The 13,442-nt window shown below is 52.9% G+C and overlaps 1 protein-coding gene across 1 annotated transcript in view; it reads left to right on the top strand.

Annotated features, from left to right (window-relative positions):
* The window catches only part of lmbrd1 (LMBR1 domain containing 1), a 68,416-nt gene that overhangs the window by 14,302 nt on the left and 40,672 nt on the right, over window positions 1–13,442 (top strand). The window contains exons 4-6 of the mRNA XM_084709752.1: window positions 5,087–5,184; window positions 6,207–6,274; window positions 8,513–8,601. Of these exons, the coding sequence (XP_084565878.1) occupies window positions 5,087–5,184; window positions 6,207–6,274; window positions 8,513–8,601 (255 nt within the window). The remainder of the gene's footprint in view (window positions 1–5,086; window positions 5,185–6,206; window positions 6,275–8,512; window positions 8,602–13,442) is intronic.

Below are 13,442 nucleotides of genomic sequence, written 5' to 3'. Positions count from 1 at the left end.
TAATATCGTCCTATCCCAGCAGCACCAGGTGAGGCTGGCGTCCCAGCTCCTCTGCCATTACTCCTGTCCCCCTCGGCGCCCCCCCCCCCCCTTGCCCCCCCGGCCCCCCGCAGGACCCAGCCAGCCACTGTAAGCGTCCGTAAACGAACGCCGTAGCCGAGCAATAAGCGTCGCTTTATTGAAACAAATGTCCCTGTCTCAATCACCGCTGGTGGACTAGGCGGAATCCTCTGGAAATTCCGGAGCGCTGATGATCATCCGTTTCCCCCGTGGCTGAAGGTGCCGGCGCACCGGTCGCTACCCGGGGTGTGTTGACGTGGTTACGTGGGGGCCTGTGGGCCGCGTGGTCAGGTGGAGGAACACGGCCGCTCTGGGCGCATTCCTCCCACTCTGACAGGCGGAGGTTCAAGCTGCAGCTGGAGATTGCCCCAGCTGTCTTGGGCCTTTGGTAATTCAACTGGTTCAAGGGGAGTTGATAAGATGGGCTGAGGTTTGGTTTCAGCCTTGGGCTCGGTGTGTTACCACTACGTTACACCGTAACGCAGTTTGTCAAGGCCAGACAGATGTTTAGCTGACCTTACCCAGGGCTCCGGAGTCTTACCAGACTGTTATCAGGAGCACTGTAGCCCCTAACTGAAAATGTTAGTGGCACAGGCCGAAAATATTGGGCTACTCACCTTAAATCCACCTGCAAGACAATTGTTCACATTTTAAATATATTACTGATAATGTGCTGTTTTATTTTAGTTTCTGTGCGATATGACCAAAATCTCATATCGTGATATAGATCCTTTCATTTTCCGATAACGATGCATATCATAATATGTCTTTCATACCAGAAGATGGCGTACGGCCAAAACTCGAAAAGTACCTACGCACAGAATTATTCACATGTATAAAACCGGTAGTACGCCAGGTCCTGCGCACCTTTCCTTTATAAATCACAATCAACGTGAGATTGACCGCAAAAAAATGAACGTTATTTAATGAACGCTGCAGCGTTTATTTGAAGAAATACGGTGACTGTGAGATCGAGGTTCTGACAACAGAGGTGGAGGCGAGAAAATGTGTCCTGTTTGGCGGCCTGTCATCAGGTATTAGCGACAAAAGAAAGTCGGCGGAGTGGAAAACTGTCACTATTTGCGCCCTTTCTTGTTTTTAACCTGTAGCGCTGTATAACCTGTATCATTTCCCGTTTTGACATTTTGATGTGATCATCCACATTAATGCCCTTACTTTTATATTTATGTTTTTTGAATAGTCAACGTCATAAACGTAGTAGTGGAAACTTTATTTTGTGTCTGTTTGGTGAGTTTTGGCACTTTTCAGTTAGAATTTGCCACCTTACAGAGGCAGACAAGACTTTACGGACGGTCTGCTCAAAACTTTCCGTGACGGCCCGCACAATCTTACGTCAAGTAAATCTTTATACATCACGAAGTGTGCGTGAAACCCAGCGTACGCACGCTTCTTGTGCGTACGCAACGTTTATACCTGAGGCCCCAGATGTTTAGTTGAGCAGATGTTTAGATGACCACCTAGTCCTTGCTTGGACTCGTGGGCGTTCTGGAACCGCTTGAGAGGAAACGAAGCCTGGGTCTGTGGGCGCTGGTTTATTTCAGACTGTCTTCACATTGTATATCCATTAGACCTGCAGATAGACCCCAGCACCCCCCCCCCCCTCCCCCCGGCTCTCACTCTCTCCTGGATGTGTAATGTGACCAAGTGTGAGTGTCTCAGGCCCTAAAATAAGTCTGTACGCTCACGGAACAACCAAACAAATAGAACCTTGAATATTCCAGCATGTTCCGGGGCCCCCTTGGGATCCTGCTGGATTGACTGCTCTTCTCACCGCGCTGATACAATGCTCTCCGCTCCGGCGGAATAAAAGCTTTTTCTAGGGCAATATTTACATCAGGAGGAGGAAGAGGGAGGATGGAGAGGGGGAGGAGGGAGAGGGGGAGGAGGGAGAGGGGGAGGAGGGAGAGGGGGAGGGGGAGAGCAGGAGGAAGAGGGAGGATGGAGAGAGGGAGAGGGAGAGCAGGAGGAGGAAGATGGAGGATGGAGAGAGGGAGAGGGAGAGCAGGAGGAGGAAGATGGAGGATGGAGAGGGGGAAGATGAAGAGGGAGAAGGGGAGGAGGGGGAGGGAGAGGAGGAAGAGGGGGAGAGGGGAGGAGGAGGAGGTGGAGGGGGAGGAGGGAGAGCAGGAGGAGGGAGAAGAGGAGGAGGTGGATGAAGAGCCCCATCTCCTCCTTGCTCTGCTTCTGTCGGAAGTGAAATTGGCTAACTCCTTCTGCTTCATCAGTTTTGCCCGTGGTATTGAGGATCGGGAGCAGAGGGAGGGAGCTGCTGGAAGATAACTTGCCGCAACGTAAACGCACTCTTAATTGAATCAATTGTTCAGTTCACCGAGTCCTGATTTGCAGGGTGAATCGGTGTCTGAGGAATCTGCATTCCTACCTGTCTGATTCCTTCCGCAGAGAAGCCTCAATAGAAGGGGGATTTTAACGGCCCTTTCAGGTCGGCTAAGTTACACTGCTTCCTCCACGAGGCCTAACCAGAGCTGAAGAGGGGAGATGGGAGAGGGGGGGCGATGTGGAGGGCCTGTGTCGAGGGCTAGGAGAGGCAGCTCTGTGTGTCTGATGTGGTTTAGAGGCCCAGAGGGAGAGAGTACGCTACTGCAGAGAGATGGAGCCTGTATTTACCCCTCCCGCCAGATTAACCTCTGCCTCTAATGGGGTGATTTGACCAGGCAGAGTGCGGGCCTCAAGACTGGGGGTGGGGACGAGGAGAGAGTATGGGAGAGGGGAGGAAATGGAAAACAGGAGCATATGCAGTTTGCATTAATTTAACTTTACAACTGTATGAGAGGAGAGCGGGCGGATGAGGGGAAGAGGAGGGGAGGGCAGGGGAGGGGGGAGAGTGAGCAGCTGTGGTGCTTCAGGGATGCAGAGGTAGGGGAGCTAAGTGCAGGTAGTGCTAAGGCCTTGAGGGCTAGCTGAGGGCCGCATCTCCGGAGCTTTCTACACGCTCAGCTGGTGTTTGTCTGGTTCAGTTTCTCTCCTCCACGCTACTGTCCTCTCTTCTCCTGTCCCCTCCTCCTGTCCTCTCTTCTCCTGTCCCCTCCTCCTGTCCTCTCTTCTCCTGTCCTCTCTCTTCTCCTGTCCCCTCCTCCTGTCCTCTCCCTTCTCCTGTCCCCTCCTCCTGTCCTCTCTCTTCTCCTGTCCCCTCCTCCTGTCCTCTCTCCTCTCCTGTCCCCTCCTCCTGTCCTCTCTCTTCTCCTGTCCCCTCCTCCTGTCCTCTCTCTTCTCCTGTCCTCTCTCTTCTCCTGTCCCCTCCTCCTGTCCTCTCTCTTCTCCTGTCCTCTCTCTTCTCCTGTCCCCTCCTCCTGTCCTCTCTCTTCTCCTGTCCTCTCTCTTCTCCTGTCCCCTCCTCCTGTCCTCTCTCTTCTCCTGTCCTCTCTCTTCTCCTGTCCCCTCCTCCTGTCCTCTCTCTTCTCCTGTCCTCTCTCTTCTCCTGTCCCCTCCTCCTGTCCTTTCCTCTCCTCTCCTGTCCCCTCCTCCTGTCCTCTCTCTTCTCCTGTCCCCTCCTCCTGTCCTCTCTCTTCTCCTGTCCCCTCCTCCTGTCCTCTCTTCTCTCCAGTCCCGTCCTCTCCTCCTCTCCTGTCCTCTCCTGTCCCCTCCTCTCCTGTCCTCTTCTTTCTTTTCTGCTTCCCTCTGTTCTCTTCTCCTCCCTGCTCTTCTCTTCTTTCCTCTCCTTTCCTCCTGTATACATGGTTTTGTGAATTCCCCCACATTTTCTGTGGACCAAGCATGTACTGTGCGATCAAAGGGCCCCTGACCAGCCCCTCGTGTTCATATTGCAGTAAACCCATCGCTTCCTCCCATCAGACCCCGTGTGTTGTTGTGTGTATCTAATATGACCTGACTCACCCTGAGCAGAGTAGAGCAGGTATTCAGCTGGACTATGACCTGACTCACCCTGAGCAGAGTAGAGCAGGTATTCAGCTGGACTATGACCTGACTCACCCTGAGCAGAGTAGAGCAGGTATTCAGCTGGACTATGACCTGACTCACCCTGAGCAGAGTAGAGCAGGTATTCAGCTGGACTATGACCTGACTCACCCTGAGCAGAGTAGAGCAGGTATTCAGCTGGACTATGACCTGACTCACCCTGAGCAGAGTAAAGCAGGTATTTAGGTGGACTATGACCTGACTCACCCTGAGCAGAGTAGAGCAGGTATTCAGCTGGACTATGACCTGACTCACCCTGAGCAGAGTAGAGCAGGTATTCAGCTGGACTATGACCTGACTCACCCTGAGCAGAGTAGAGCAGGTATTTAGGTGGACTATGACCTGACTCACCCTGAGCAGAGTAGAGCAGGTATTTAGGTGGACTATGACCTGACTCACCCTGAGCAGAGTACAGCAGGTATTTAGGTGGACTATGACCTGACTCACCCTGAGCAGAGTACAGCAGGTATTCAGCTGGACTATGACCTGACTCACCCTGAGCAGAGTAGAGCAGGTATTCAGCTGGACTATGACCTGACTCACCCTGAGCAGAGTAGAGCAGGTATTCAGCTGGACTATGACCTGACTCACCCTGAGCAGAGTAGAGCAGGTATTCAGCTGGACTATGACCTGACTCACCCTGAGCAGAGTAGAGCAGGTATTCAGCTGGACTATGACCTGACTCACCCTGAGCAGAGTAGAGCAGGTATTCAGCTGGACTATGACCTGACTCACCCTGAGCAGAGTAGAGCAGGTATTCAGCTGGACTATGACCTGACTCACCCTGAGCAGAGTAGAGCAGGTATTTAGGTGGACTATGACCTGACTCACCCTGAGCAGAGTAGAGCAGGTATTCAGCAACTAGTGTTAGCTAGTTGCGTTCGGACATTCCGAAATTCTCGTTTATAATTGGTCTCTCTCCCCTCCTCCCCCTTCTCCCTCTCTCCCCCTCCCTCTCTCTCCCACCTCCTCCCCCTTCTCCCTCTCTCCCCCTCCCTCTCTCTCCCACCTCCTCCCCCCCCTCTCTCCCCCTCCCTCTCTCTCCCACCTCCTCCCCCCTCTCTCCCTACAGCTCTCTACTCCATCATCCTGCTCTGTGTGTTCCTGTGGATCCCCTTCGTGTACTTCTACTATGAAGAGAAGGAGGACGACAACGTCAACAAGTGCTCGGTGAGATGCACACGCACACACACCCACTCAAACACACACACACACTCACGCACACACACACACACACACTCCTGACCTGATGTAAAGGACCCACTCATCCTGTAATGAGGCTTCAGCCATGGTCTGTATGGTATGCAGTAGCGACGCCAGCTCTTCCTGTGTTAGCAGTTAGCCTCACCCTCATGTTCCTCGGATGTCTGCGAAGGTGTCTGCCTTTAGGACCCAGGTGCAGTCCACCTGGGCCCAGTGTCAGAGGGAACCACAACAGCAGGTCCCCAAACCCTCACACACCGACAGGAAGTGATGCGGCCCGCTCCAGGAAGTCAGATCTTGCTTAGTTGACAGCAGAAGGCTTTGTGGGTAACTGCTGAAGTCCTCAATCTCTCTCCTGTGAAGCAGGGACTGATGTAGAGATTACACACCACGGAGCAACTCTTCTTCGCTATGTTGGCTCAGAGCTGACAGAAGCACTTTCACTGCAACGCTCTCTTAACTGCTTCTAAAGCTCTCCTGGAAAAGGGGGATGAGGAGGAGGAGGAGGAAGAGGAGGAGGTGGGGGAGGACTGGTAGATGGAAGAGTAGATTCTGGACGCTCAAAGACTGCCGTCTCTTTTTCTCACTCTGTTTTGTTCCTCACTTAATGGAATGTGGGAGTAGCAAGTGCACACACACACACACACCTTCACAGAAGCCTAACTCAGACTAACCCCCCTCCCACCCACCCCCCATCCTTCCACCCCTCTCTCCCTCCTCCCCATTCCTCAATCCATCCCTCCCTCCTCCCCATTCCCCCATCCCTCATCCATCCCTCCCTCCATCCCTCCTCCCCATTCCTCCATCCCTCCCTCCCTCCATCCCTCATCCTTCCCTCCCTCTCTCCCTCCTCCCCATTCATCCATCCATCCCTCCCTCCCTCCATCCCTCATCCTTCCATCCCTCCATCCCTCCCTCCTTGAAAAAAAAGAAAGGACTCCTCGAGGGTCATGATTTACGTGTTAATCTCCTTTCTCTCCTCTCTCCAGCAAGTGAAGAATGCTCTGAAGTACACCGTGGGATTCGTCATTGTGTGTGTGGCGCTGCTGTTGATTGGGTGAGTCTGAGAGGGTTACGGTGATGGGTGGGGAGGAGGGGGAAGTCATCCGTCTTCGTTCTAATGAGAGACGTGAGAAGTTTCTCACAGACGTCATCTCTGCCCGGCAACTTCTGAGGCAGCACCCCTCTGCTTATCATTGATTGGTCTGTGAGTCTGAGTAATATACAGATAGATATGTGTTCCTGGATAGGACAGCTCCTGATTGGTTGTGTGAGGATGTGGATGCACAGAATATTTTGTTGATCCGTAGGAGGCCGGGTGTTTGTAGTGTGATGTGTCTTTCACATCCTCTGTCTTCACACCAAGCCTGTTTTACAAAACCTTTAAATCTTCATGCCCCAGCCCCCCAGCCCCCAACCTCACCCACCAGCCCCCCAGCCCCCCAGCCTCAGCCCCAGCCCCCCAGCCCCAGCCCCCCAGCCCCAGCCCCCCCAGCCCCAGCCCTCCTCCGCCGCTCCCAGATGAAGCCATCCTGAGAGGCCCCCGCTGAAGGTCCAGAGCTGTCGCTCTCCTCCCCTCCTTGCTTGTCCCATTTAACCTGCGGGTCACTCGGCACAGCCACAACAGCATCAGCACAGCAGCAGCACAATGGCTGTCTCCCCAGTTCGCACATTCGCGCTCAGGTCACATAATTTAAGGTGCTTTCAACCATTAAATGGTGAAAGGAGAAAATACCTGGTTGGGGAGGGGGTTTGGGTTACAACGGAAGAATGTTTAGATGTTGAAGTTTGAGCACTTTGTGTAGACAGAAGCAATTTGGTCGTTTTACCTTTAGAACATACTGTGTGTGGGGGGGGGGGGGGGGGGGGAGAGGGGGGAGTGGAGAAACATTCTGCAACATGATGACTTCCCCCTAACCCTCCCCCCTGTCGACAGGGCTGTTGATGGACAGGGCTGTGGGTGGACAGGGTGGTAGGTGGACAGGGCTGTAGGTGGACAGGTCTGTGGGTGGACAGGGTGGTAGGTGGACAGGGCTGTAGGTGGACAGGGCTGTAGGTGGACAGGGCTGTGGGTGGACAGGTCTGTGGGTGGACAGGTCTGTGGGTGGACAGGGCTGTGGGTGGACAGGTCTGTGGGTGGACAGGGTGGTAGGTGGACAGGGCTGTAGGTGGACAGGGCTGTAGGTGGACAGGGCTGTTGATGGACAGGGCTGTAGGTGGACAGGGCTGTAGGTGGACAGGGCTGTAGGTGGACAGGGCTGTAGGTGGACAGGGCTGTAGGTGGACAGGGCTGTGGGTGGACAGTGCTGTAGGTGGACAGGGCTGTAGGTGGATAGGGCTGTAGGTGGACAGGGTCTTGGCTTAGCTTCATGAATTCATCAGGATGACTTTGAATGCAGTGGAGCAGTGTTACGGGCCGGGGTTTGTTGACCGCTAACGAGGCCAGGAGGGAGAGTCGGAGGTCAAACTAGCGACAGGAACCTCCCAGGTAGAGAGGGATTGCAGGCTGGTGGACACATGTTGTTGTTGCTCTGTCCTATCGTCAGAATGATGCTATATGGTCGTTTGGATGATGACATTGTTGCACTGCGTCTGGTACATACAGAGCAGTCATGGGCTTTAACACTGCTCTCTTCTGGTCCTTGGTTACTTGCTGTGTCTCGTATATCAGGCATGCAAACTCCTCACCTTTAGGTGAAACCAAAATGGTTAACCTACACGAGTCGTGCAGATCCGATGAGAAAAATACCTGTGCTTCGCTACTTTACAACTGGCTTTGGAACCAATCGTCACTCCTTATGCCTAAACCTCACAGCCAATCAGAGCCAGAATGGGGAGAGTTTTTTTTTTTTTTTTTTTTTTTTTTTTTTCTCAAAGTCTGCAACACTGAGCAGTCTGTCGAGAACTGAACTGAAGTTGAACACTGTCGAACTGCAGAACAAAATGCCCGTGGGAAAGCAGGGTTTTCTCTCAAAGGGCACCAGATTGATACATTTCCCTCCGGGGAGCATGCTCCCAGACCCCCCAAGAGGGTCGGGGGTTCGCCGTATCCTTCTCACCTGTTTTACCCCTGACCTGTTAGTATGCCTGGTATATATTGTTTACTGTATACACCTTTTTGTATGTTGCTTTGGATGAAAGGGTCTAAAGGAAGGAAAGGGTGCAATAAAATGCATCACACATCCTTACACTAAAGGATACTCCTTCCTGCCTTCCTTCCTTCCTTCCTACTTGCCTCCCTTCATTCATTCATATTTGTAAGTTCACTTTTTGTTTTGCTGTCTCTCCCCTGCAGGGCGTTCGTTCCACTGGAGGGTCCACCAAGCCAGAACTCCACCCAGTGGGAGAAGGTCCAGTACCTGTTTGAAGAACTGGGTAGCAGCCGTACGTACACGCTCACACACACACACACACACACTCACACACACATACACAGTTTGAAACACAGACAGTGTGAGTCACAGAGACACTGTGAGTCACAGAGAGAGGGAGAGAGAGAGGGAGAGGGAAATACATTTAGCACATGTATGAATGAATGCGTGAGAAAGGATGCTGAAGCCAGGTTCTAAGCCTGCGGGGGGGTGTGGGCTCTTCTTCCGCTCCTCCTGCCCCACCCTAGCCTCCGGGTCGACACTGCTGTGCTTTTAGGGCGAGGAAGTGCAAAGTAGAATCTTTTTCTCCTCTTCTATCCTCTACTCCATCTTCCTCTCCTCATTTCTCCCTATCCTACTTTCTCTCCTGTCCTTTCCCCCTCTCTTCACCTCTCCCCCTCTCCAGATGGGGGGTTAATTGAGCAGCTAGAAGGCACTGCCCTGCAGACCTCTCCTCCTGGCCTCTGAGCTCTGGTGGAGCAGCTGTTCTCTGTCCTACCTGGAGCTCTGCAGGAGCCAGAGCCCCCCCTCCTGCCCCCAGTCCCCAGCCTGGAGCCCCTCTGCTGGGGACTGGGCCTGGCTGGTCCAGCCCTCTCTGGTCCTGACTAGGGGCTGAAGTCTCATGATTCTCTGTTCTCCTGGCGCAATAACAAGCACTCCTGTCATTCTCACTCCTGCCTCTCTCTCCTGCCTCTCTCCTGCCTCCCCCCCTCTCTCTCTCTCTCTCTCTCTCTCTCTCTCTCTCTCTCTCTCTCTCTCTCTGTCCTGTGTCTCTCTCTCTCTGTCCTGTCTCTCTCTCTGGGTTCTCTTCCATCTCCCCTTCCCTTCTCTTTCCATGTTCCTCCCTCCCTCCCGTCTCCCTCCCTCCTTTCCCTGTCTCTCCCCTCTGTCTCTGTCGATTACACCCTCTGCAGTGCTGCTTATGTTCCTCACTGTACACCTTCTGACACTCTCCAACACACACGCACACACGCGCACACACGCACACTTCTCTCCAAACCGCTCAGCCCGGAAGACAGAACGACCCCCCAAATCCACTGTAATCCAATGATAGCCTTGAGTAACTTTGTGACTGTCTGTGACAGAGCCAATGTCCTAGGAGGGGTCTTAGTGTGTGTGTGTGTGTGTGTGGGCTTGCAGGCTACTGTACAGCAGCCATTTGAATTAAAGACAAAGCTCTCCACAGTGTTGCAGGAGTGACCATGGCAGTCAGAGAGCACTTGGCTGGCAGCAGCTCATCTTGTCCAGGAACACAGACCATATCCACACACCCCAGGGGTACACACACACACACACACACACACACACACACACACACGTAGACACACAGTCACACACACTCACCCAGACTACCCAGATGAACTAAACAGGGTCAAAGAGGCCGGGGGGACTTGTGAGGTTGTGGCAACTGACACTCTTGTCCTTCATGCACCTCCAAGTCCCCGCACACACACACACACACACACACACAGAAACACACACATATACATACACAGAAACACACACACACACACATATACACTGAAACACATACACAGAAAACACACACACACACACATACACACAAACACACTCAAACATCTTAGAATCTAAGACTTAGATGACATATGCCCACACACACACACACACACACACACACACACACACACTCACACAAACACGCCAAGCCTTAGAGCAGAAACACACACACACAGCCTTAGGGGAGAGACTGGCTGATGCTCTCTGAATGATAAATGTTGCCCCCCCCCCCCTAAAGTGACGGGGGAGGGCCGTCCTCTGAGTCCTGTCATGGTGTCAGAGGCCGGTTGGAGAGGCATCAAGCCCACAGCTCTGCTCCTCATCTGGGGGGGGGGGGGGGGGGGGGGGCAGACTGGCAGCTACGGAGACAAGAGCAAAGAGGAAGAACGTCTTGAATTAATTACAGAGGCCTGGCGGGGAATTCACTTGGGCACAGGATTGAGAGAGAGGAAGAGGGGGACGAGAGGCTTGAGCAGGGAGAGGGAGAAAGAGAGAGAGAGGGAGGGGGGGAGAGGGACAGGGAGAGAGATTGCATGAATCCTCTTTGATGTGTCATTTCATGTCAGGATGAACTCACCTGTGATTGGATGATTGGGCTTTGGTGTCAGGTACATGGCAACACATTTCTGTTGCCGTGGATACCTCTCTGAGCAGAGAAACATCAGCAGACCTGGGTCTGCACTAATCCAGCCCCTCATCTCCTCATCCACTCCCTCATCTCCTCATCCACTCTTTCATCTCCTCATCCTCATCCACATCATCATCCACTCCCTCATCCACACCCTCATCTCCTCATCCACTCCCTCATCTCCTCATCCACCCCCTCATCTCCTCATCCACATCATCATCCACTCCCTCATCCACACCCTCATCTCCTCATCCACTCCCTCATCTCCTCATCCACCCCCTCATCTCCTCATCCACATCATCATCCACTCCCTCATCCACACCCTCATCTCCTCATCCACTCCCTCATCTCCTCATCCACATCATCATCCACCCCCTCATCTCCTCATCCACTCCCTCATCTCCTCATCCACTCCCTCATCTCCTCATCCACCCCCTCATCTCTTCATCCACTCCCTCATCTCCTCATCCACTCCCTCATCTCCTCATCCACATCATCATCCACTCCCTCATCTCCTCATCCACTCCCTCATCTCCTCATCCACCCCCTCATCTCCTCATCCACCCCCTCATCTCCTCATCCACTCCCTCATCTCCTCATCCACTCCCTCATCTCCTCATCCACTCTATCTCCTCATCCACTCCCTCATCTCCTCATCCACTCTTTCATCTCCTCATCCTCATCCACATCATCATCCACTCCCTCATCCACTCCCTCATCTCCTCATCCACTCCCTCATCTCCTCATCCACATCATCATCCACCCCCTCATCTCCTCATCCACTCCCTCATCTCCTCATCCACCCCCTCATCTCCTCATCCACCCCCTCATCTCCTCATCCACTCCCTCATCTCCTCATCCACTCCCTCATCTGCTCATCCACTCCCTCATCTCCTCATCCACATCATCATCCACCCCCTCATCTCCTCATCCACTTTCTCATCTCCTCATCCACCCCCTCATCTCCCATCATCCACATCATCATCCACTCCCTCATCTCCTCATCCACTCCCTCATCTCCTCATCCACATCATCATCCACTCCCTCATCTGCTCATCCACTCCCTCATCTCCTCATCCACATCATCATCCACCCCCTCATCTCCTCATCCACTCCCTCATCTCCTCATCCACCCCCTCATCTCCTCATCCACCCCCTCATCTCCTCATCCACTCCCTCATCTCCTCATCCACTCCCTCATCTGCTCATCCACTCCCTCATCTCCTCATCCACATCATCATCCACCCCCTCATCTCCTCATCCACTTTCTCATCTCCTCATCCACCCCCTCATCTCCTCATCCACATCATCATCCACTCCCTCATCTCCTCATCCACCCCCTCATCTCCTCATCCACATCATCATCCACCCCCTCATCTCCTAATCCACTATTTCATATCCTCATCCTCATCATCATCCACTCCCTCATCTCCTCATCCAGCCCCTCATCTATTCATCCACTCCCTCATCTCCTCATCCACATCATCATCCACTCCCTCATCTGCTCATCCAGCCCCTCATCTCCTCATCCACATCATCCACCCTCTCATCTCCTCATCCACATCATCATCCACTCCCTCATCTCCTCATCCACCCCCTCATCTCCTCATCCACTCCCTCATCTCCTCATCCACTCCCTCATCTCCTCATCCACCCCTTCATCTCCTCATCCACCTCCTCATCCACCCCCTCATCTCCTCATCCACTCCCTCATCTCCTCATCCACCCCTTCATCTCCTCATCCACCTCCTCATCCACCCCCTCATCTCCTCATCCACCCCTTCATCTCCTCATCCACCCCCTAGCACATTAAGCACGTCAATAACAAGACAAATTAATACAACAAGACGTAACTACTTGTATAGGTAATTTATTTAAGTTTAAACATATTTAACAACATATTACTGACACAAAAATAAGTAAATTAACTAATGGCCAAGACCGCAGACCTCTCACTCACACACACCCACTCTTTCTTTCTCTATCTCTCTATCTCTCTCTCTCACCATCGAGCGAGTGCGAGAGAGAGACTTGACTTTTAAAGATACCTTTATTGGGCAGTTAGAACTGCCAGCCAACCAAGCTGATTCACCACACCAAACCTTTTTTATCAAGACAAAAACCACTTCACTTACAACTCCCACACAATATGAATTCCTCCTCAAACTGTCTTTTATAAATGTATTAACAGCTCCGATATCTTTGCAGATGCCAACCGAGGCAGTGAATTAGCATTTCTCAGAGAGAGAGGGAGAGGGAGAGAGATGGTTATCAGTGTTGCATCTGGAGGAGGTCTCTAATAAACACCTACATGTGAGTGAGTGCGTGTTAGGGACTGTGTGTGTGTGTGTAAGTGTGTTGGTGAGAGTGTGTGTTAGTAAGAGTGTGTGTGTACCTGCCGGTCCACCAGCCTGAGGGTCCCTATGCTGGGGGAGATAAGGGACTCCTCAGCTTCCCCCCTCCTCCCCAGCAGATAGCAAGTCATCTTCCTCCTGCCTAATCCCCAGAAAATCTCCTCAAGAGCACCAGCAGAGCGGCTCCACACACCTGGTGTGTGGTCCTGAACACAGCGCCTCTCAGACACAGAGCGCTCTGTCAGGAGGTCCTGAACACAGCGCCTCTCAGACACAGAGCGCTCTGTCAGGGGGTCCTGAACACAGCGGCTCTCAGACACAGAGCGCTCTGTCAGGAGGTCCTGAACACAGCGC

The sequence above is a fragment of the Hypomesus nipponensis genome, chromosome 11, assembly GCF_054491055.1.
Source record: "Hypomesus nipponensis isolate SF chromosome 11, ASM5449105v1, whole genome shotgun sequence".
Taxonomy (NCBI): Eukaryota; Metazoa; Chordata; class Actinopteri; order Osmeriformes; family Osmeridae; genus Hypomesus; species Hypomesus nipponensis.
This window is presented reverse-complemented; position numbering and strand designations above follow the sequence as displayed.